The sequence below is a fragment of the Hemitrygon akajei genome, chromosome 19 (assembly GCF_048418815.1).
Source record: "Hemitrygon akajei chromosome 19, sHemAka1.3, whole genome shotgun sequence".
Classification (NCBI taxonomy): Eukaryota; Metazoa; Chordata; class Chondrichthyes; order Myliobatiformes; family Dasyatidae; genus Hemitrygon; species Hemitrygon akajei.
The window spans coordinates 4,536,912-4,558,857 of record NC_133142.1 but is presented as its reverse complement, the minus strand read 5'-3'; the positions used below and the strand labels follow the sequence as shown (position 1 = coordinate 4,558,857).

The window sequence follows — 21,946 nt, the reverse complement described above, 5'->3', positions numbered from 1 at the left end:
AGTTATCTTCTCCCTTTGTCTGAAATGTCTTTATATCTTCATTGATCTCTTCGAATGTCATCCTTGCCACCCTAGTCTCTCTAGTAAATAGCAATTATTTAATATTTCTGCCATTCATTAACTGTGACTTTCAGAATCAGTTTGAAATTGATTGTTTTCTGGCAGCAGTAATGTGTAAAGACATAAAAATGAGAGTCATAGAGTCATAGAAAAATACAACACAGAAATAGACCCTTCAGCCCATATAGTCCATGCTGAACCATTTATATTGCCTACTCCCATTGAACTGCAACGGGACCATCCCACCCAACCTCAGTGGAAAATGCCTCCTCGCATTTACCCTCTCTATACCCAATGTTGTTTACCTCTATCAAATCTCATAAGAACATGAGAAATAGGAGCAGGAGTAGGCCATCCGGCCCATCGAGCCTGCCCCACCATTCAATAAGATCATGGCTGATCTGTCCTTAAACTCAGCTCCATCTACCTGCCTTTTCCCCATAACCCTTAATTCCATTACTATGTAAAAACCTATCTAAATGTTTCGTAAATACATTTAGTGAGAAAGCCTCAACTGCTTCCCTGGGCAGAGAATTCCACAGATTCACCACTCTCTGGGAAAAACAGTTTCTCCTCATCTCCGTCCTAAATCTTCTCCCCTGAATCTTGAGGCAATGTCCCCTAGTTCTAGTCTCACCAACTAATGGAAACAACTTTCCTACTTCTATCTTATCTATCCATTTCAAAATTTTGTATGTTTCTATAAGATTCCTTCTCATCCTTCTGAACTCCAGAGAGTACAGTCCCAGGTGACTCAACCATTCCTCATAGGTTAACCCCTTCATCCCTGGAATCAACCTGGTGAACCTCCTCTGCACTGCCTCCAAGTCAAGTCACTTTTTATTGTTATTTCGACCATAACTGCTGGTACAGTACACAGGAAAAACAAGATGACGTTTTTCAGGACCACGGTGCTACATGAAACAGTACAAAAACTACACTGAACTACATAAAAACAACACAGAAAAGAAGAAACTACACTAGACTACAGACCTACCCAGGACTACATAAAGTGCACAAAACACTGCAGGCATTACAATAAATAATAGACAAGACAACAGACACAGTAGATGGCAGTAAGTTGGTGTCAGTCTAGACTCTAGGTATTGAGGAGTCTGATGGCTTGGGGGAAAGAAATTATTACATAATCTGGTCGTGAGAACCCGAATGCTCTGGTGCCTTTTCCCAGATGGCAGGAGGGAGAAGAGTTTGTATGAGGGGTGCGTGGGGTCCTTCATAATGCTGTTTGCCTTGCAGATGCAGCGTGTAGTGTAAATGTCCGTGATGGCGGGAAGAGAGACCCCGATGATCTTCTCAGCTGACCTCACTATCCGCTTTAGGGTCTTGCAATCTGAGATGGTGCAATTTCCAAACCGGGCAGTGATGCAGCTGCTCAGGATGCTCTCAATACAATCCCTGTAGAATGTGTTGAGGATGGACGGTGGGAGATGGACTTTCATCAGCCTTCGCAGAAATTAGAGACGCTGCTGGGCTTTCTTTGCTATGGAGCTGGTGTTGAGGGACCAGGTGAGATTCTCCTGGTTCTCCTGAGACCAGAACTGCACACAGTACTCCAGGTGCAGCTTCACCAGTACCCTGTGAGCATTCAAGAGCATGACGTCCTTGCTCTTGAATTCAATCCCTCTAGCAATGAAGGCCAACATTCTGTTTGCCTTCTTAATAACCTGTTGTACCTGCAAGCCAACTTTTTGCGATTCACGCACAAGCACTCCCAAGTCCCTCTGCACAACAGCATGCTGCAATCTTTCACCATTTAAATAAAAATCTGATCTTCTATTATTCCTTCCAAAGTGGATGATCTCACATTTACCAACGTTGTATTCCATCTGCCAGACCTTGGCCCACTCACTTAATCTATCTACATCCCTCTGCGGACTCTCCACATCCTCTGTACAATTTGCTTTTCCACTCAGTTTAGTGTCATCAGCAAATTTTGCTACACTACGCTCAGTCCCCTCTTCCAAATCATCAATGTAAATGGTAAACAGCTGCGGCACCCCACTCACCACAGACTGCCAACCAGAGAAGCACCCATTTATACCAGCACTCTGCCTTCTATTGGTTAACCAATCCACTATCCATGCCAATACACTTCCTCCAAATCCATGCATCCATATCTTATTTATAAGTCTCTTGTCCGACACCTTATCGAATGCCTTCTGGAAATCCAAATATACGACATCCACCTGTTCCCCTGTATCCACTGCACTCATTATGTCCTCTCAGTCTTCTTCGTTCCAAGGAATAAATTCTTCATCTACTCAATCTTTTCTTATAACTCAGGTCCTTCAAACTAGGCAAAATCCTTGTGAATTTTCTCTGGGCTCTTTCAACCTTATTTACATTTCTCCTGTAGGTAGATGACTAAAACTGCACACAATACTCCAAATTAGGCCTCACCAATGTCTTATACAACTTCAACGTAACATCCCATCTCCTATACTCAGTACTTTGATTTATGAAGGCCAGTGTTCCAAAAGCTTTCCTTATGACCCTATCAACCTGTGACATCACTTTCAATGAATTATGGATCTGTATTCCTAGATCCCTTTGTTCTACCACACTCACTCAGCATGTTAGCTCCGAAGTTTTGTCAGCGTATCCGGGTGAGCATTCGTGGAGATAAGACACTTGACCACTGTTACAATCCCTTCCGCAACGCTTATAAAGCTCTCTTTTGCCCATCTTTTGGAAAATCAGATCACTCTTCAACCCTGCATTTGCCGACGTACTGACAGAAGCTGAAACAAGAGGCCTGCCATAGTCAAAACCGTCCACTGTTGGTCCGACCAATTGGTCTCCATGCTGCAGGACTGCTTCAATGACGTTGACTGGAATGTCTTCCACGATGAGGATGTCTCTGAGTTCAGAGATGGAGTCATGTGCTTCATCCAGAAGTGCATCGATGATGTTGTCCCCCAGAAATCGGTCGGAGTCTTCCCAAACCAGAAACCCTGGATCAGAAGTTCCATGTGAGCAGCACTTACCGTGCGACATAAACCTCACATTGACGGCAGTCAGCAGGAGCTCAAGAAAAGCAGCTACGATCTGCGCAAAGCTATCGAGGCTGCGAAACAATACAGGGACAAGATTGAGTCAAGATTCACAAGGAATAGCACATGTGATTTGTGGCGAGGGTTGCATACCATCGCGGACTTCAAAGCCAAATGTTGCGGTGCTGCCAACATCGGAGCCTCTCTCCCAGATGAGCTCAATCGCTTTTACACTCGGTTCGATGTCACTAACCCCGAGCCTCCGAGGAAAGCCACTGTTACAATCTGTCCTTTCTGAGGCTGAGGTATCAAAATGTTTCCAACGAGTGGACAGTGGCAAGGCTGTGGGACCAGACGGCATCCCAGGGCGAGTACTCAGGATGTGCACAGCACAACCGGCAGGTGTGTTTACATACATTTTTAATCTCTCCCTCTCCCAGTGTAGAGTACCCTCCTGCTTCAAATTATCCACCATTGTCCCTGTACCAAAAAAGACCAAGGTAACATGCCTGAACGACTGGCATCCTGTTGCACTCACCTCAATAGTAAGCAAATGCTTTGAGAGGCTGGTCTACATCTGGCCCCTCTACAATTCACCTACTGACACAACCGATCGACAGGTGACGCAATAGCCACTGTTCTACATTCCGTCCTTACATATCTGGAGAAGAAGGATGCTTACGTGAGAATGTTGTTCTTGGACTACAGTTTAGCACTCAACACCATAACTCCCTCCAGGCTCGACAGGAAGCTCACAGACCTTGGTCTGGATCCTGGACTTGCTGTCAGATCGCCGGCAGATGGTAACAGTGGGCTCCCTCACCTCTGCCCCTCTGACTCTCAACACAGGAGCCCCTCAGCAAGTCCCCTCCTTTACTCCCTGTATAATCAAGACTGTGTCACCACCCACAGCTCTAATAGAAACACAGAAAATCTACAGCACAATATAGTCCTTCAGCCCACAAAGCTGTGCTGAACATGTCCTAACCTTAGAAATTACCTAGGGTTACCCATAGCTCACTATTTTTCTGAGCTCCATGTACCCGTCCAGGAGTCTCTTAAAAGACTCTATCAATCTGCCTCCACCACCATCGCTGGCAGCCCATTCCATGCACTCACCACTCTCTGCATAAAAAACTTACCCCTGACATCTCCTCTGTACCTACTCCCAAGCACCTTAAAACTGTGCCCTCTTGTGCTAGCTATTTCAGCCCTGGGAAAAAGCCTCTGACTATCCACATGATCAATGCCTCTCATCATCTTATACACCTCTATCAGGTTACCCCTCATCCTCTGTTGCTCCAAGGAGAAAAGGCTGAGTTCACTCAACCTATCCTCATAAGGCATGCTCCCCAATCCAGGCAACATCCTTGTAAATCTCCTCTGTACCCTTTCTATAGTTTACACATTAATACTATATTCTGTCATCATATTTGACCTACCACAATGAACCACCTCACACTTATCTGGGTTGAACTCCATCTGCCACTTCTTAGCTCAATTTTGCATCCTATCAGTGTCCTGCTGTAGCCTCTGACAGCCCTCCACACTATCCACAACACCTCCAACCTTTGTGTCATCAGCAAGTTTACTAACCCATCCCTCCATTTCCTCATCCAGGTCATTTATGAAAATCACAAAGAAAAAGGGTCCCAGAACAGATCCTTGAGGCACTCCACTGGTGACCAACATCCATGCAGTATGTGACCAGTCTACAACCACTCTTTGCCTTCTGTGGGCAAGCCAGTTCTGGATCCACAAAGCAATGTCCCTTTGGATCCCATGCCTCCTTACTTTCTCAATAAGCCTTGTATGAGGTACCTTATCAAATCCATATACACTACATCTACTACTCTACCTTCATCAATGTGTTTAGTCACATCCTCAAAAAATTCAATCAGGCTCGTAAGGCACGACCTGACTTTCACAAAGCCATGCTGACTACTCCTAGTCATATTATACCTCTCCAAATGTTCATAAATCCTGCCTCTCAGGATCTTCTCCAGCTACTAATTAAATTTGCTGATGACACTACGTTGGTTGGCCTAATCTCAAACAATAATGAGGTGGCCTACAGGGAAGAAGTCATCTCTCTGACACAGTGATGTCAAGAAAACAACCTCTCCCTCAATGTTGCAAAGAGTTGGTTGTGGACTACAGGAGGAATGGAGAGAGGCTAGTCCCTATTGATATCAATGGATCTGGGGTGAGAACAGCTTTAAGTTCCTCGGCATACACATCACCAAGGATGGGGTTTCAGACTGCTGTAGCTCCTCTGGCTAAGAGTGGAATTGTGTGGAGTCAGGAGACAGGTAGATGAATGGAGAGTAGCCAGAAAACAAAGTAAGACATAGAGTCATTATTAATAATAATTATCCCAAAAATCAAATCAAAATGTAGATGCTAGACATCAGAGCTTCTGATTTCTTCCTTTACCGTCATGATGAAGGGTCTTTGTCCAAAATGCCAAATGTTTATTCCCCTCCATAGGTGAGATCCTCCAGCATTGTGTGCGCGCGTGTGTGTGTGTTGCTCAAGATTTCCAGCAGCATCTGTGAAACCATTCAGCTCTGTAGCCTGGTCTTTGTCCTTCAATTTGCTTCTTTACCTGTTCTACTCGACCCCATGGGTTTAAATTTTGCTAACAAGTCTGCCTTGTCTTGCATTCTGGCACCGTCTGTAAGGAGTTTGTATGTTCTCTGGGTGCTCTGGTTTCCTTCCACGGTCCAAAGACATACCCGTCAGTAGGTTAATTGGTCGTTGTAACTTGCCCTGTGATTAGGCTAGGGTTAAATATGTGGGTTGCTGGGCGGTGTGGCTCGTTGGGCTGGAAGGGTCTGTTCCGCGCTGTATCTCCAAATCAGGGGCTCCCAATCTGGGGTCCATGGACCCCTTGCTTAATGGTATTGGTCCAAAGCATAAAAAAGGTTGGGAACCAAATAGAAATGAATCCACCTCTCTACTCTGACCAACCTTCTGTACTAGAAACATAATACCATGTGTCTTAGGAACAGAATTAGGCCAATCGGCCCATCGAGTCTGCTGCGCCATTCATGGCTGATTTATTACTCCGAACTTGAGCAAGTTAACGAAGTTTATTTTTATTCATATTGGAGGAGCAAACCTGATATTCCGTCTGGGTAGCCTCCAATCTGATGGCGTGAACACCGATTTCTCAAACTTCTGGTGATTGTCCCCACCCCCACCCCTCTACCATTCCCCATTCCCATTTCCCTCTCTCACCTTATCTCCTTACCTGCCCATCACTTCCCACAGGTTCTCAACCTGGGGTCCACGGACACCCTGGTTAATGATAGGATTCCAAGGCATAAAAACGTTTGGGAAACCCTGGTTTAAACCGTGGTCTTGTCTATCTGTCATAGCACTAACAATATGGTTTGCCTCCTGAGGCACCGTAACAGCAATTAGTGCAACACTTTGCAACACCAGCAATCACTGACCAGGGTTCGATTTAAGGAGTTTGTACATTCTCCTTATGGCCACATGGATTTCCTCCCACACTCCAAAGGTTTACAAATTGGAGTCCGTGAGTTGGGGGCCTGCTGTGTTGGCACTTGAAGCATGCCGACACTTGTGGGCTGCCCAGAGCGCAATCCTCAGACTGTGTTGGCCGTTGATGCAAAGTGACTCACTTCACTGCATGTTTCGATGTACCAGTCACAAATAAAGCTAATTTTTCATCTTAACTCATCCGGACCACTTGACGTATGTTGACTCTCCTCAGCCCTTCTGAAACAATCAACCACTTGACTCCTCAGTGTAAAGTGATCCAGTTGTGGAGCATCTAAAAATATTCCTGTTGTCGTGACATTCTATCTGCAATTACTGCCTCTTATCTTCATTAATACTCTGTAGTTTCCTCTTGTTTTACACAGCCAACACTGACGGAAGATAACCACTATACGCTGTGATTGCTCTCAGCTTAGTGTGTGATTTAACCCATGCAATACCTCAAGGACTTTTGTGGCTAGCACAATAGGGTAGCTGTTAGCTTTAAGTTTTACAGTGCCTGCAACCCGAATTTAATTCCTGCCGCTCTCTGTAAGGAGTTTGTACGTTCTCCCCATGACTGCATGGGTTTCCTCCGAATGCTCCGGTTTCCTCCCGCATTCCAAAGATGTACAGATTGGGGTTAGTAAGTTGTGGGCATACTATGCTGGGTCCAGAAGCAGGGCAACACTTGTGGGCTGCCCCAAGGACATCCCCAGACTGTGATGGTCATTGACAGAAACGACACATTTCACTGTATGTTTTGATGTACATGTGACAAAGCTCATCTATGAACAGGACTTCCTGTTCCCCGGCTTGAAGCCCATCAAAGTGAACTATTGAATGGCTGTGCAGAGCAAGGGCAGTATTTTAGAAGGCTGAATCTGAAGAGCTGTGTGTACAAAAAGATGTAAATTTGCTGCTTTCTAGAGAAAGATAGGCACACATTCTTGTGTTCATAACCTCGACGGACACTGTTTTAGATGACGTGGGGTCATATGTCCCAGTCTGGTGCACCAGTACTAAGATGAGACAGTTAACAGCTTTGAAAATTGAAGCTTTATTCTTGTGTTCATTGTTTTTTATACCCTGACATTCTTAAATTCAAATTTAATCAGTTTTAATAATTTAAGCACTGCAAAACAACAAATTTCATGGCAAATAAGTCAGTGATAATACACTCAAGAGATTCTGCAGTTGCTGGAAATCTTGAGCAACACACACAAAATGCTGGAGGAACTCAGCAAGTCAGGCAGCATCGATGGAGAGGAATAAACAGTCGACAATTTGGGCCAAGATCTGTCATCAAGACTGGGACGGAAGGGGGAAGAAGCCAGAATAAGAAGGTAGGGATGGGGAAGGAGTACAAGCTGGAAGGTTATAGGTGATAGGTGAAGGGGAAGGTACTTTGGTGTAATTTCTTTTAACCGTGGGAGGAAACCCTTGCTATCACAGGGAGAACACACAACCTCCTTACAAACGACAGCAGGAATTGAACCCAGGTTGCTGAATTGTTCATGTGACATTTATGAAGTAGATGTCACAAAAACCAGTGGGCTGAGCACACACCCCTGAGGTGCGCCAGTGTTCATCATTAGCGAGGAGGATATGTTATCACCAATCCGCACAGATTATGGTCTTCTGGTTAGGAAGTCGAGGATCCAATTGTAGAGGGAGGTCTGAGGCCCAGGTTCTGTAACTTATCAATCAGGACTGTGGGAATGATGGTGTTAAATGCTGAGCTATAGTCAACGAACAGCATCCTGACATAGGTGTTTTGTATTGTCCAGTGACCTAAGGCCATATGAAGAGCCATTGAGATTGCATCTCAATCATTTGAATGTTTAGAGATTCAGGATTAGTTAATGTCATTTTCAGTCCCAAGTGTAAAGGATGGCATGAACATCAATTTCGCCTTCCGGTAATCTTTTTACCCTCCCTCTTCTCTCTTCCTCTATTCCCCATTCTGGCCTCACTTGCCTGTCACCTCCCCCTGTTGCCCCTCCTTCCCTTTTTCCTATGGTCCGTTCTCCTCTTGTACCAGATTCCTTCTTCTCCAGCCCTTGACCTTTCCCACCCATCTGGCTTCACCCATCACCTTCCAGCTATTCTCCCTCCCTTGCTCCCACCTTTTTATTCTGGTATCTTCCATCTTCCTTTCCAGTCCTGAAGAAAGGACTTGGCCCGAAACATCGACTATTTTTTCATTTTCATAAATACTGCCTGACCTGCTGAGTTCCTCTAGCATTTTGTGTGTGTTGAATGAAATAATTGTTTCCCTGGATCTGATGCAGCACAAAAAAAAACCAGAATAAGATAAAGAACACTATAATAATTAAAAACATAATAAATGCATAAGATAGCTTATATACGTCGATTGATTGTATGTCCATAAAGTGACACTAGGCACAGGAGTGTCTGTACATAAGATGAGGCTAAACTGGAAATGATAGAGTGGTGGTTGGGGCTGTGGTGGGGGTTGGGGGGGTGGTTAGTAGGTGGAGGTGTTGATCAGACGTACTGCTTGTTTTTGAGCCTGGTGGTCCTGGTTGGAGTGGACAAACAACCCATGAGCAGGGTGGGTGGGATGTTACTGGCTTTTTTCCGGCACTTTTCTGTGTATATGTCCTTGATGGCTGGTAGGCTGGTGCTGGTGAAGAGTTGGGCAATTTTGACTACCCATTGTAGAGCCTTCCCATCCACTGCAGAGCAGTTTCCATACCAAGCTGTGATGCAGCTTGTTAGGATGCTCTCAACTGCGCATCTGTAGGCTGAAGTGAGTATAGATGTGCAAAGTCCAGCTCTCTTCATCCTCCACAGAAAGTAGACACTGATTACGTTGGCAAATCGGTTCCCAAGTTTTCTTGGTAATAAGCAGAGGGTAATGGTGGAGGGTAGTTTTTGTGGTTGGAAGGTTGTGATCAGTAGTGTACTACGGGGTTGATGCTAGGATACAAATCAGAATCAGGTTTAATATCACCAGCATATGTTGTGAAATTTGTTCTTATGCAGAATAAGTATTATGTATTAATTGTAAATACATAATAATAAAAGCTGTGAATTACAGTAAGTATATATGTATATAGTTAAATAAAATAGGTAGTGCAAGGAAAGTAGTGAGCTAGTATTCATGGGTCTAATGCCCATTCAGAAATCTGATGACAGAGGGGAAGAAACTGTTCCTGAATTGTTGAGTGTGTGTCTTCAGGCGTCTGTACCTTCTGCCGGATGGTAACAATGAGAGAGGGCCTGTCCTGGGCGATAGGGGTCTTTAATGATGGATGTTGCCTTTGTGCAGCATCGCTCCTTGAAGCTGCCCTGGATGCTGTGGAGGCTAGTGGCCATGATGGAGCTGACTGAGTTTACGACTTTCTGCGGCATATACCGATCCTGTGCAGTGGCCTCTCCATACCAGTCAGTGATGCAGCCAGTTAGAATGCTCTCCACGGTACATCTGTAGAAATTTGCGAGTGTCTTTGCTGACGTACCAAATAGATAAGGCAGTGAGGAAAGTGTCTGAGCTACTTGCCTTCATTTGATACTATAGAGAATATAAGAACAAGGAGTTTGTGGCATGGCTTTATAAAATGTTTGGTTAGTACACAGCTGGTGTACTGTATGCAGTTCCTGTCACTGGACTGCAGAAGATTTATTGCACTGAGGTGATTCACTGGGACATTGCCTGGGATGGAACATTTCAGACTTGAGGAGAAACGGGACAGGCTGGGTTTGTTTTCCTTGGAGGTGCTGAATGTTTTGCGGTGGTGATTATGCTGCCAGTCACTTTGTGCTGGATGCTGTCAAGCATCTTGTTCCTACAAGAAAATATCCCAGTAAGCCCTAGTTCTGGCTTGTAGATGGTGCAAACAGTTTGGGAGTTGACTCCTTCATGCTACTTCAAAAGGCTTGAGGTCTCCTTTGAAAATTTTGCCTCTGTAAAGATCAGTTGGCTGTGCGATGGCCGTTCATGCTGAGGTCTCTGCAAACCTTTGCGCATCTGCTGGGGAAGTCGAAGGCCCAATGTCTGCAGTCTGAGTCTGCTGGAGGCTAGAGGCTGAAGGTGGCCTGTCTGGGGTGGGAGGCCTGTGTTTGTTGGGGGGTGTGGGGAGGGTGATAGGAAGGAAGGGGGCTGGTTTTGATTTTCGCGTCACCTGAATTGTTGTGTTCTGTGTTGTACTTGTCAACCATTCTGGGTATGCTATGTTGGCACCAGAATGTATGGCAATATTTGCAGGCTGCCTTCAACACTTCCTTGGGCATGATAGGTTGGTTCTTAATTCAAATGATGAATTTCACTGTATGTTTTGCAGTATACATGATAAATTAATCTATATCATGAAGATTGGTGAAGTTTTTGAATTATTCTTTTCCCACTCATCCATTCACACTAAGTTTCAAATGAATTCATGCACAAGGTTGTGTAGCCCATTAACTAAACTTGCCAGAGGTTACCATAGAGGCTATTTATCACACAGTACACAATCTTCAAATTAATGTTTATTTTCTCTGAATGACTCATTGCCTGACCTATAAGCAATCGAAGCGAGTTACCTGACCGTTCCTCCACCTACAGAACAAGATAATGGAGAAATAGCTCTTTTAATTCCTTATCAAGGTCAACTGCATTCATACACAGTTTTGTTTTTACCTTCTGCATTTTGAACTGTTCCGCTGGATAATACTTTAATATGTTAAGTGGTGTTCTGACAGACTGCTGTAAATCCCCTGTGGCAAACATTAGACCATAAAGCATATGAGCAGAATTAGGCCAATCAGCCCATCGAGTCTGTTCCGACATTTCTTTATGGCTGATTTATCATTCTTCCCAACACCATTCACCTGCCTTCTCCCTGTAACCTTTGACACTCTTACTAATCAAGAAACTTAGCAACCTCTGCTTTAAATATATCCAATGACTTGGACCCCACAGCCATCCATGACAATGAATTCCACAGATTCACCACCCTCAGGATGAAAAATTCCTCTGCATCCTTCCTCCTCATATTTGTGTTCCAGTGCCCTGATGTTGCTTGAAGTTCTAAAGTCATCTTGAATCCTATGCAATTTTAATGTTATGCTGTACAGTTTATACATTCTTTGATACTTTATTAGGTACATCTATACATCTGCTCATTAATGTAAGTATCTAATCAACCTATCATGTGGCAACAACTCATTGTATAAAAGCATGCAGACATGGTCAAGAGCAACACACACAAAATGCTGGAGGAACTCAGCAGGCCAGGCAGCATCTATGGAAAAAAGCACAGTCGCCGCTTTGGGCTGAAACCCCTCAGCAGGACTGGAGGAATCAAGCTTTTTTCCATAGATGCTGCCTGGCCTGCTGATTTTCTCCAGCATTTTGTGTGTTGTTCATATTTCCAGCATCTGTAGATTTTCTTGTTTGAGACATGGTCAAGAGGTTCAGTTGTTGTTCAAACCAAACATCAGGTTGGGGAAGAAATGTGATCTAAGTGACTTTGACCATGGAATGGTTGTTGGTGTCAGGCTGGGTGGTTCGACTGTCTCAGAAACTGCTGATGTCCTGGGATTTTCATGCACAACACTCTCCAGTGTTTACAGAGATGATACGATAAATAAAAAACTTTCAAAGCAGCAGTTCTGTGGGCAAAATCGCCTTGTTAATGAGAGAATGGCCAAGCTGGTTCAAGCTGACAGGAGGGCGACAATAGCTCAAATAACCACACACTACAACAGTGGTGTGCAGAAGAGCATCTCTGAATGAACAATACGTCGAACCTTGAAGTGGGTGGGCTACAGCAGGAAAAGACCACAAACATACACTCAGTGGCCACTTAATTAGGTACAGGATGCATCTAATAAAGTGGCCACTGTGTATATATTTAGAGTGTCTAGCATTTTAATATGACAATAATTTAAAGCATTATATATCTTTTGCCAAATTTCTCTTAAAGATTAGCTTTATTTGTACATTGAAACATGGAAACGTACAGTGAGATGTGTTGTTTGATTGAACAAGCAGTATAGTGCAAGGATGTGCTGGGAGCAATCTGCAAGTGTCACCATGCTTCCGGTGCCAACATAGTGTGCTAATAACTCAGTAACCCCATCTCATATGTTTTTGGACCAGCACCTGGAGGAAACCCATGTGGTCCTGGGGAGAACATACAAACTCCTTACGGACAGCAGTGGGGAATTGAGCCCCGGTGATCAGTGATCACAAGCTCAGTAAAGCATTACACTATCTGCTCATCTGGAAAGGAAGCCAAAGTAAGAAGATGGCCAGAAGAGAAGGAGTCCAAACTGGCAGGTGATAGTTGGGACCAGGTGAGGGGGTAAGCTCGGGATGGCAAATAGGTTACCATGACGAGTTGGGCTGAAGGACCTGTTTGGTCCCAAGTGGGTGGTGGGGTGGAGATACGTCTCTTCCAAAGGAGGTGCAAGGTGCTCCTTCCCTCCACTAGCCTACAGGTCAACCTTGGGTAAGATGTAGCCCCTGCTTACAGCCCCAATCAGTGTCACGTGAAGCCATGGGAGCAGGTGGTGGATGGTCATCTGAGCAGCTGGTACAGATCACAAGTCCTGGTTACGCGACCACTGACACCAGACAGACAATCTCTGAAGGATATTGACTGTGGCTGGGATCACCCGTCTTTAAAATTTGCCAAGAGCAATCATAGTCATAGAAAGACCATGATCACACATGTCATATGATATGGCACGTAATGATGAATGAGTGTCCCAAATAAACGAAGAATCCTGGCTATTTTCATGATGAGTTTTCGTTCTTTAAGAGTTGTCCCAAATAAGCGGCTGCCCTGTTTAACCGATGGCCCGATTAACCGGAATTCACTGTACAGTATTGTGAGAGAATGCTGCACGATAATTTATTGACACTTTCAACTTCCCATTTAGTGCAGATTTTGTTTTTATAAGGCAGATTGTTTCTTTTTACAATTTCCAGTGGAAGTCTTTTCAATAACTGTAGATGCTTCTGCCTCTGTCTGACCTTTGTCATGAGTTTACGAATACAGATTTCCTTGTCCTGTCATATCCTGTATTACAGTGGCAGAGACAGGCGAGATGTGGCATTTGATTTCAAAGCCCGCAGTAATAACATGAGAGTTCCAAAAAGGGTCATCTTTTTTATCAGAAGCCAAGGATCCAGTATTTGTATAATATTCATCATAGCAGAGCATGTAAATGGCTTTTGTGTTGCAGTATACTGAGGATAAGCATGCATAATTTATATCCCACAATGGTCTAGGTTCTTCTTGCGATAATATTTCGTCAGGATGTAAGCTTCTCTGACTCTCTGTCTCTCTTTTTTTGTTTTTTTTTAATCCCCTTGTCACTGCTTTATACACTCAGTGGCCACTTTATTAGGTTCTTTCTGTACCTACTAAAGTGGCCACTGAATGGATATTCACGGTCTCCTGCTGGTGTAGCCCATCCACTTCCAGGTTTGAACTGGAGTATGTTCAGAAATGCTCTTCTGCGCAACTCTACTGTATTGTGTGGTTATTTCAGTTACTGTGGCCTTCCTGTTAGCTTGAATCGCTCTGGCCATTCTCCTCTGACCTCTCTCATTAACAAGGTGTTTCCAACCACAGAACTGAATGGTTTATTATTTTAGCATTCTTTGTAAGCTCCAGAATATTGTTGTGTGTGAAAACCCCAGGAAATGAGCAGTTTCTGAGATACTCAAGCCAACTTGTCTGGCTTGCAACGATCATTCCACCATCAAAGTCTTAGATTACACTTCTTACCATTCTGATGTTTGGTCAGAACAACAATTAAACCTCTTGACGTGTGCTTTTATGCATTGAGTTGCAGCCACACGATTAGCTGATTAGATATTTGCATTCACGAGCAGGTGTACAAGTGTACCTAATAAAGTGGCCACTTTTATTGTGCATACACTAATTGCTTTTTCTTCTTGATGTTTGTCTCTTACACAGATCATCCGTAAGGTCAAGTCCATACAGATGTTCCGTAAGCCGGTGAACATCGCCATTCAAGGTGACCGGGTAGGGATCTGCGTCACCCAATTTGACCCCAAGCAGCTTGAGCGCGGTCTGATCTGTTCCCCTGAGTCCCTGTGCACCCTCTACGCCGCTGTTGTTTCTGTGAAAAAGATCCCATATTTCAAAGGACCAGTCCACACCAAGGCCAAGTTCCACATCACTGTTGGCCATGAAACTGTCATGAGCAGGGTAATGTTCTTCAGCCGGGCTCCAGAGGATTTTGATGCTGAGCCTGTGATGGATTGTTTTGACTTTGACAAGGAGTACCTTTATCAGGAAGAATACTTGTCGCCAGGCAAAGACGACGGTATCGATGGCCAAACTGAGGGAGCCCAGGCCCCCAGACAGCAGTGGGCCCTGCTCGAGTTTGAGAAGCCTGTCGTATGTCCCAAGCTGTGCCTGGTGATAGGCTCCAAGCTCGACATTGACATCCATACCAATACCTGCAGGCTCGCATTTCATGGGGTCTTGCTGGAAGGCTTTGAGGAGAAAAACTATGCTGAAGTATCTCTACCTAAGCTGAAGGTTTTCAAGTCGAAGTATAAAGAAGGACAAGTGGAAAGGGTAAGCACTTCTGACCCATCTTCACCACTTTTACCTCTTTTACTTAGAAACATAACTATTTCGCATTTGTTTTAATGAAGCAATAAGCACAAAACCTAAAAGCAGAGGCACAAGGCACTGCAGATAATCAAATCTGGAGCATAAAAGTGAGCTGTTGGAGGGAAATGGACAGGTGATGTTTTCGGTCGATGAAGGGATGAAGGATCTTGACCTGTTACGTATCCCGTAACTGGATCACTTACCAGCAAAGATAGAGAGGTCCGCTGAAGTCTGATGGTACCATTTTCAAACGTTTTTATTTATAAAGGGGCACAAAAGTAAGGTTAATACAAACATTCAGATAACATAAGTCGTCAATACTCAATCTAAAGCGCAGGTATAGTAATAATCAATAAGAAATAAACTCTATCGTTGTCTAGGGGTATGTATATATTGTCCGCTGTATATCTAAAAGTCTCTTGCGGTCACTGCAGTTCCACCAGCTGCCGTCTTTTGTGGTGTCGCGTTGGTGCACTTTTTTAGAGAGAGAGAGATAGAGATTAAATGAAACAGTTACCCGGCGGGTTTTTCCAACCTTTAGGAGTTTGATTCGTCGGAGTCTCGTTGGGGAATGGACGCTCACTTGTGGCCTCCCCTGTAGCTAAGCCGTTCTTTCGTGGTGAGGTCGCCAATCCCAGGCAAGGAAAAGACGCACACTAACCCCACCACCGGCTGTCGCTATTAAACGCTGTCGCAGGATTTCTAGCGTGTCTTCTGGTGCGTCTGGGGGGGCCGTCTTTACAACCCCTCTTTTATCTGAACTCACGGGGTCTCAGATGTCAATCAGGTTGGGATGATACAATCTCTCTCCATCTCTCCACCCATGTTGCCCTGAGGGTATACACATAGTACAGTTCCCAATTCACAAAGGTGTCTCCACGAGACAATGACCACAGTCGCCAGCTTTGCCTCGCCGTGAAACGAGGGACACCGCACGTATCTCTCTCTTCTCTTGGGTCATTGACCCCCCCTTCACTAGGGCTCTGGCGATTCTCACAAAGGAGGGGGCTGGGATCATAACAGACCCGAAATATGAACTGTCCATTTCCCTTGACAGATGCTGCTTGACCCACTGAGTTCCTTGTTTTTCAACTGAAGAAACTTGAATAGATTTTGAAATAGAACATGGAGGCAGACTCTTCAGTTTAACTGGTCCTTACCAACCAAGGTTCCCATCAAAGCTAGTCCCATTTATCTGCAAATCCCTTTAAACCTTTCCTGTCCATGTATCTGTCTAAATACTTTTTACATGTTGCTAATGTACCTGCCTCAAACACTTCCTCTGGCAGCTTGTTCCATACACTGACTAATTTCTGGGTGAAAAAGTTGCCCCTCCTGTTCCTCATCCAAAATAATGGAAGGCAGATGAATTCGCTGATGATTTCTTTTCTGCTGCCTCCTTCCTTTCTTAAAGAGTGGTGTGACATTTGCATTTTTCCAGTCCTCCAGAACCATTCCAGAAACTAGTGATTCTTGAAAGACCAATTCTAGTGTCTCCACAATCTCTTCAGCTACCTCTTTCAGAACCCTGGGGTGTAGTCCATCTGGTCCAGGTGACTTACCTACCTTCAACATCAGAATCAGAGTCAGGTTTAATATCACTGGCATATGTCATGAAATTTGTTTACTTTGCAGCAGCGGTATAAAGAAATACAAAAAAAGTACTGAATTACATTAAGTATATATATGTATATTAATAGTTAAATTGAGATAAGCAGTGCAAAAAACAAATTTAAAAACGTAGTGAGGTAGTGTTCATGGGTTCAATGTCCAATCAGAAATCGGATGTCAGAGGGGAAGAAGCTATTCCTGAATTACTGAGTGTGTGCGTTTGGGCTTCTGCACCTCCTTCCTGATGGTAACAATGAGAAGAGGGCATGACCTGGGTCCTTGAAGCACTACTCCTTAAAGATGTCTTGGATATTACAGAGGCTAGTACCCATGAAGAAGCTGACTAATTTTACAACTCTCTGCAGCTTGCTATGATCCTGTGCAGTATCATCCCCCTCTCCCGTACCAGGTGGTGATGCAGCCAGTTAGAATGGTCTCCACAGTACATCTGTAGAAGTTTTTGAGTGTTTTGGTGACAAACCAATATTCCTCAAACTCCTGATAAAATATAGCCGCTGTCTTGCCTTCTTTATAGCTGCATCAATATGTTGGGACCAGATTAGACCCTCTGCGATATTGACACCCAGGAACTTGACATTTCAGCCTCCAATGCACCTTCCCCTTTGTAATAGCAACTACACTCACTTCTGCCTCCTGACACACTTGAATTTCTGGCATATTGCCAATGTCTGCAGAGTAAAGACTGACACAAAATATTTATTAAGTTCGTCTGCCATTTCTTTGTTCCAGATTGCCACCTCTCCTGCATCAGTTTCCAGCAGTCCAATATCTACGCTTGCCTCTTTTACTCTATATATATCGTGAAAAACTTCTGGTATCCTACTTGATATTTCAATGTATTTCATATTTCATCTTTTCTCTCTTCATGGTTTTTTAGTTGCCTTCTGTTGATTTTTAAAAGCTTCTCAATCCTCTAACTTACCTCAAATTTTTGCTATATTGTATGCCCTTTCTTTTGCTTTTATGTTGTCTTTGATTTCCCTTATAGGCCACGACTGCCTTATCCTCCCTTTAGAATACTTCTTCATCTCTGGGATCCATCTATCCTATGCCTTCCTAATTGCTCCTGAAAACTCCAGCCATTGTTGTTCTGCTGTCATCCCTGCAAGTGTTCCCTTCCAAACAATTTTGGCCATATCCTCTTCCACGCCTCTGTAATTCCCTTACTCCACTGTAACAATAATCATCTGACTTTATGTTCTCCCTCTCAAACCTCAGGGTGAATTCTATCATATTATGATCACTGCTTCCCAAAGGTTCCTTTAACTTAAGCTTCCTAATCAAATCTGATTCATTACACAACACCCAATCCAGTATTGCCTTTTCTCTAGTAGGCTCAACAATAAGCTACTCTAAAAAGCCATCTCATAGGCATTCTACAAATTCCCTCTCTTGGGATCTAGCACCAACCTGATTTTCCCAATCTATCTGCATTTTGAAATCCTCCATGGCTATTATAATATTGCCTTTTTATATGCCTTTTCTATTTCTCATTGAAATTTATATCCCACATCCTGGCTACTGTTTGGAGGACTGTATACAACCCTCGTCAGGGTCTTTTTACCCTTGCAGTCTCTTATCTCTACCCACAAGGATTCTACATCTTCTGACCCCTTGTCACCTCTTTCTAAGAACTTGACTTCATTTTTTACGAACAGGTGCACCCCTCTCACCTACCTGCCTGTCCTTTCAATACAACGTGTACAGTATCTTTGGATGTTCAGCTCCCAACTATGATCTTTATTCAGCCATGTTCAGCAATGCCCACAACATCATACCTGCTAATCTGTAACTGCACTACAAGGTCACCTACCTTATTCTGTAAACTGCATGCATTCAAATATAACATCTTCAGTCCTGTATTCATCACTTTTTTAGATTTTTCTCCCATGTTTCACTTTAACTTATTTCACTAACTGCAGTTTTGCCCTATTATTTTTCTGTGCTTCCTCATAGACTCACTACACACTGCATCTACTTGTATACCAAATGCCCTATCACTCCGGTCCCCATCCCCTTGCCAACTTAGTTTAAACCCTCTCCAACAGCTCTAGCAAACCTGCTGCAAGTATATTGGCCCCCCTTGGATTCTGATGTAACCCATCCTTTTTATATAGGTCGTACCTTCCACTGAACAGAGCCCAATGATCCTGAAATCTGAAACTCCGCACCACTTCCTCAGCCACTCGTTCATCATCCTATTCCAGTCCTGACCAGCACGTACCACTGGGAATAACCCAGAGATGACTATCTTAGAGGTCCTGTTTTTCAGCCTCTTCCCTAACTTCCTATACTCTCTGTGCAGGACCTCTTCCCCTTTCTGCCTATGTCACTGGTGGCATTGTGCCCCACGAACTCTGGCTACTCACCTTCCCTCTTGAGAATGATCTGCAGCCACTCTGAGACATCCTGGACCATAGCATCTGGGAGGCCACACACTATCCTGGCTTCTCTTTCACGGCCACAGAATCTCCTGTCCATCCCCTAACTATCAAGTCTCCTGTCACTGCTGCTGTGCCTTCCCTGCTGAGCCCCCGAGCTGGCCACAGTGCCACTGGCCTTGCTGCTACTGTGTCCTGATAGGTCATCCTCCCCAGCAGGATGCAGAGGGGTATATTTGTTGCTGATGCAAATGGCCAAAGGGGAACCCTACCTTCTCTTGGTGGTCACTCATCCACTATCTGAATCCTGCTCTCTGGATGTGACCACCTCAGTAAAAGACACACCTATGAAGTTCTCAGCCTCCTGGATGGTCCCAAGTGCATCTAGTTCCAGCTCCAGATTCTTGGCCTTGTCAGTCAGGAGCTGAAGTTGAGTGTACCTCCTGCTGATGCAGCTGTCTGGTAGGCTGTTAGGTACCCTGAAATCCCTCATCTCAAAGGAGGAGTATTTCACTGCCTGAACTACCACCCTGCCTACACTTGTTATGCCTATAACTTCTCAAGTTTAAGTTCTAGCCTGCGCCTGTTCTCACTCAAGCCTGTTGAGCCAAAGCCTGACCACTCTTTAACACTGTCCACTCACAGAATAGCTGCTCCAACGATGGTCACTCCACTCAAACCCCACTTTTTTTAATTGGCCCTTGTTAATTAAATCTAGTCACTATTAACTCAAGCAATCTTCCGCTCCGCAGACAAGTCCTAACAGGCCCTGCTCACATTTTAAACTGGCGTGTGAGGTTCGATGTTGTGTGTTCTAAAAAGATGTGAGTGAAACAACATCCTACATTGAACATGTTGCAAGTACAGAGACACAGGAGAATGCAGGCACTGGAACCTGGAGCAACACAGTGACTGCTGGAGGAACTGAGCGGGTCAAGCAGTGTCTGTGGAGGGAAATAGACAGTTGACGTTTTAAGTCAGGAACTTTCATCTGGATGGTGTTCCTGCACTTTTTGTGCTGGTCTTGGTAATTAGAACTGTTGTCTGAACACATTCCAAAGACGTACAGTTTATGGGTGTAGTTGGGCAGGGCAGGCTTGTTGGGTGAGAACTCTCTGTTATCACACTGTAGCTCTAAATAAGGTCAATTTCAAGTTCAAGTTAATGGTCATCTGCCTGTATGTACATATACAGGAAAACAACCAAATGAGACACTGTTCCTCCGGACCCTGAAGCACCCATAATATGCACAGCACATAAAACTATATATTACCACAAATAAGTTAATAAATATAATTCAAAATGCATGTGAAATGTATAGCACAGGTAAACAGTAAATGGCTCGCTGTCCTAGTGAGACCTCAGTGGTGGCAGGGTATTCATTATTTCACAGCCTGAGGGAAGAATCTGTTACCCAGACTGACAGTCCTAGTCCTGATGCCCCGTTCCTCCTTCCTGATGGTAGTGCATCAAAAAGATCGTGGGATTTGTGGTTGAGATCCCTAAAAATGCTTCAGGCCGCCTGTATCCAGCACTCTTGGTAAATGTCAGAAATGGGGGGTGGGGGGGATGAGGGGAGACCCCAGTGAACCTCTCAGCGGTTTTTACTGTCTTCTGTAGGATCTTGTGGTCCAATGCCTGCTGCTTCAGTGTCCTCACTTAATGCAGCCAAACAGGACACTCTCGATGGTGTTCCTGTAGAAAGTTATTAGAATAGGCATAGGGAGCCTTGCATGCATCGATCTCTTCAGATGATCTGAGTAATGGGATCAATGTGAATGAAACAGCCACCCTAACGCCTTCACCATTGTTTTGGGAGATTTTAACCAGGCCAGTCTGAAAAAAATCACTAAGCAACTACCATCAACAGATCACTTGCAATACCAGAGGAAACAACACACTGGATCACTGTTACACCATCAAGAATGCCTACCGTGCTATTCCACACCCTCACTTCGGGAAGTCTGATCACCTAGTTGTACTTCTACTCCCTGAGTATAGGCAGAGACTGAAGACTGCAGCACCAGCAGTGAGGACTAAGAAGGTATGGACAAAGGAAGCACAGGAGTGCCTACAGGACTGCTTTGAATTGGTGGACTGGACTGTATTCAGGGATTCGTCTTCGAATCTGGATAAGAAAGCTGCAGTTGTTACTGACTTCATTAAAACCTGTGTGGATGAGTGTGTGCCTAGAAGACTTACTATACATTTCCAAATAAAAAGCCGTGGATGAACCACGAGGTACGTTATCTGCTGAAAGCTAGATCTGTGGCATTCAAGTCTGGCAATCCAGGCCTGTACCAGAAAAACAGGTATGATTTGCGGAGGGCTATTTCAAGGATGAAGAGACAATTTCAAACAAGGTTGGAGGCGACATCAGATGCACAGCAGCTCTGGCAGGGTCTGCAAGACGTTACTTCCTACAAACTGAAACTCAATAGCATGAGTGGCAGCGATGCTTCACTGCCTGATGAACTCAACGTCTTCTATACACGCTTTGAAAGGGAGAGCACAACTAGAGCTGTGAAGATCCCTGCTGCACCTGATGACCCTGTGATCTCAGTCTCAGACGCCGATGTTAGGCTGTCTTTAAAGAGAGTGAACCCTCGCAAGGCAGAAGGTCCTGATGGAGTACCTGGTAAGGCTCTGAAAATCTGTTCCAACCAACTAGCAGGAGTATTCAAGGACATTTTCAACCACTCACTGCTACGGGCTGAAGTTCCCACTTGCTTCCCAC

The 21,946-nt window shown here is 44.4% G+C and overlaps 1 protein-coding gene across 1 annotated transcript in view; it reads left to right on the top strand.

The window, feature by feature from the left end:
* The window catches only part of eefsec (eukaryotic elongation factor, selenocysteine-tRNA-specific), a 441,024-nt gene that overhangs the window by 229,028 nt on the left and 190,050 nt on the right, over window positions 1–21,946 (top strand). The window contains exon 5 of the mRNA XM_073071999.1: window positions 14,528–15,157. Within this exon, the coding sequence (XP_072928100.1) occupies window positions 14,528–15,157 (630 nt within the window). The remainder of the gene's footprint in view (window positions 1–14,527; window positions 15,158–21,946) is intronic.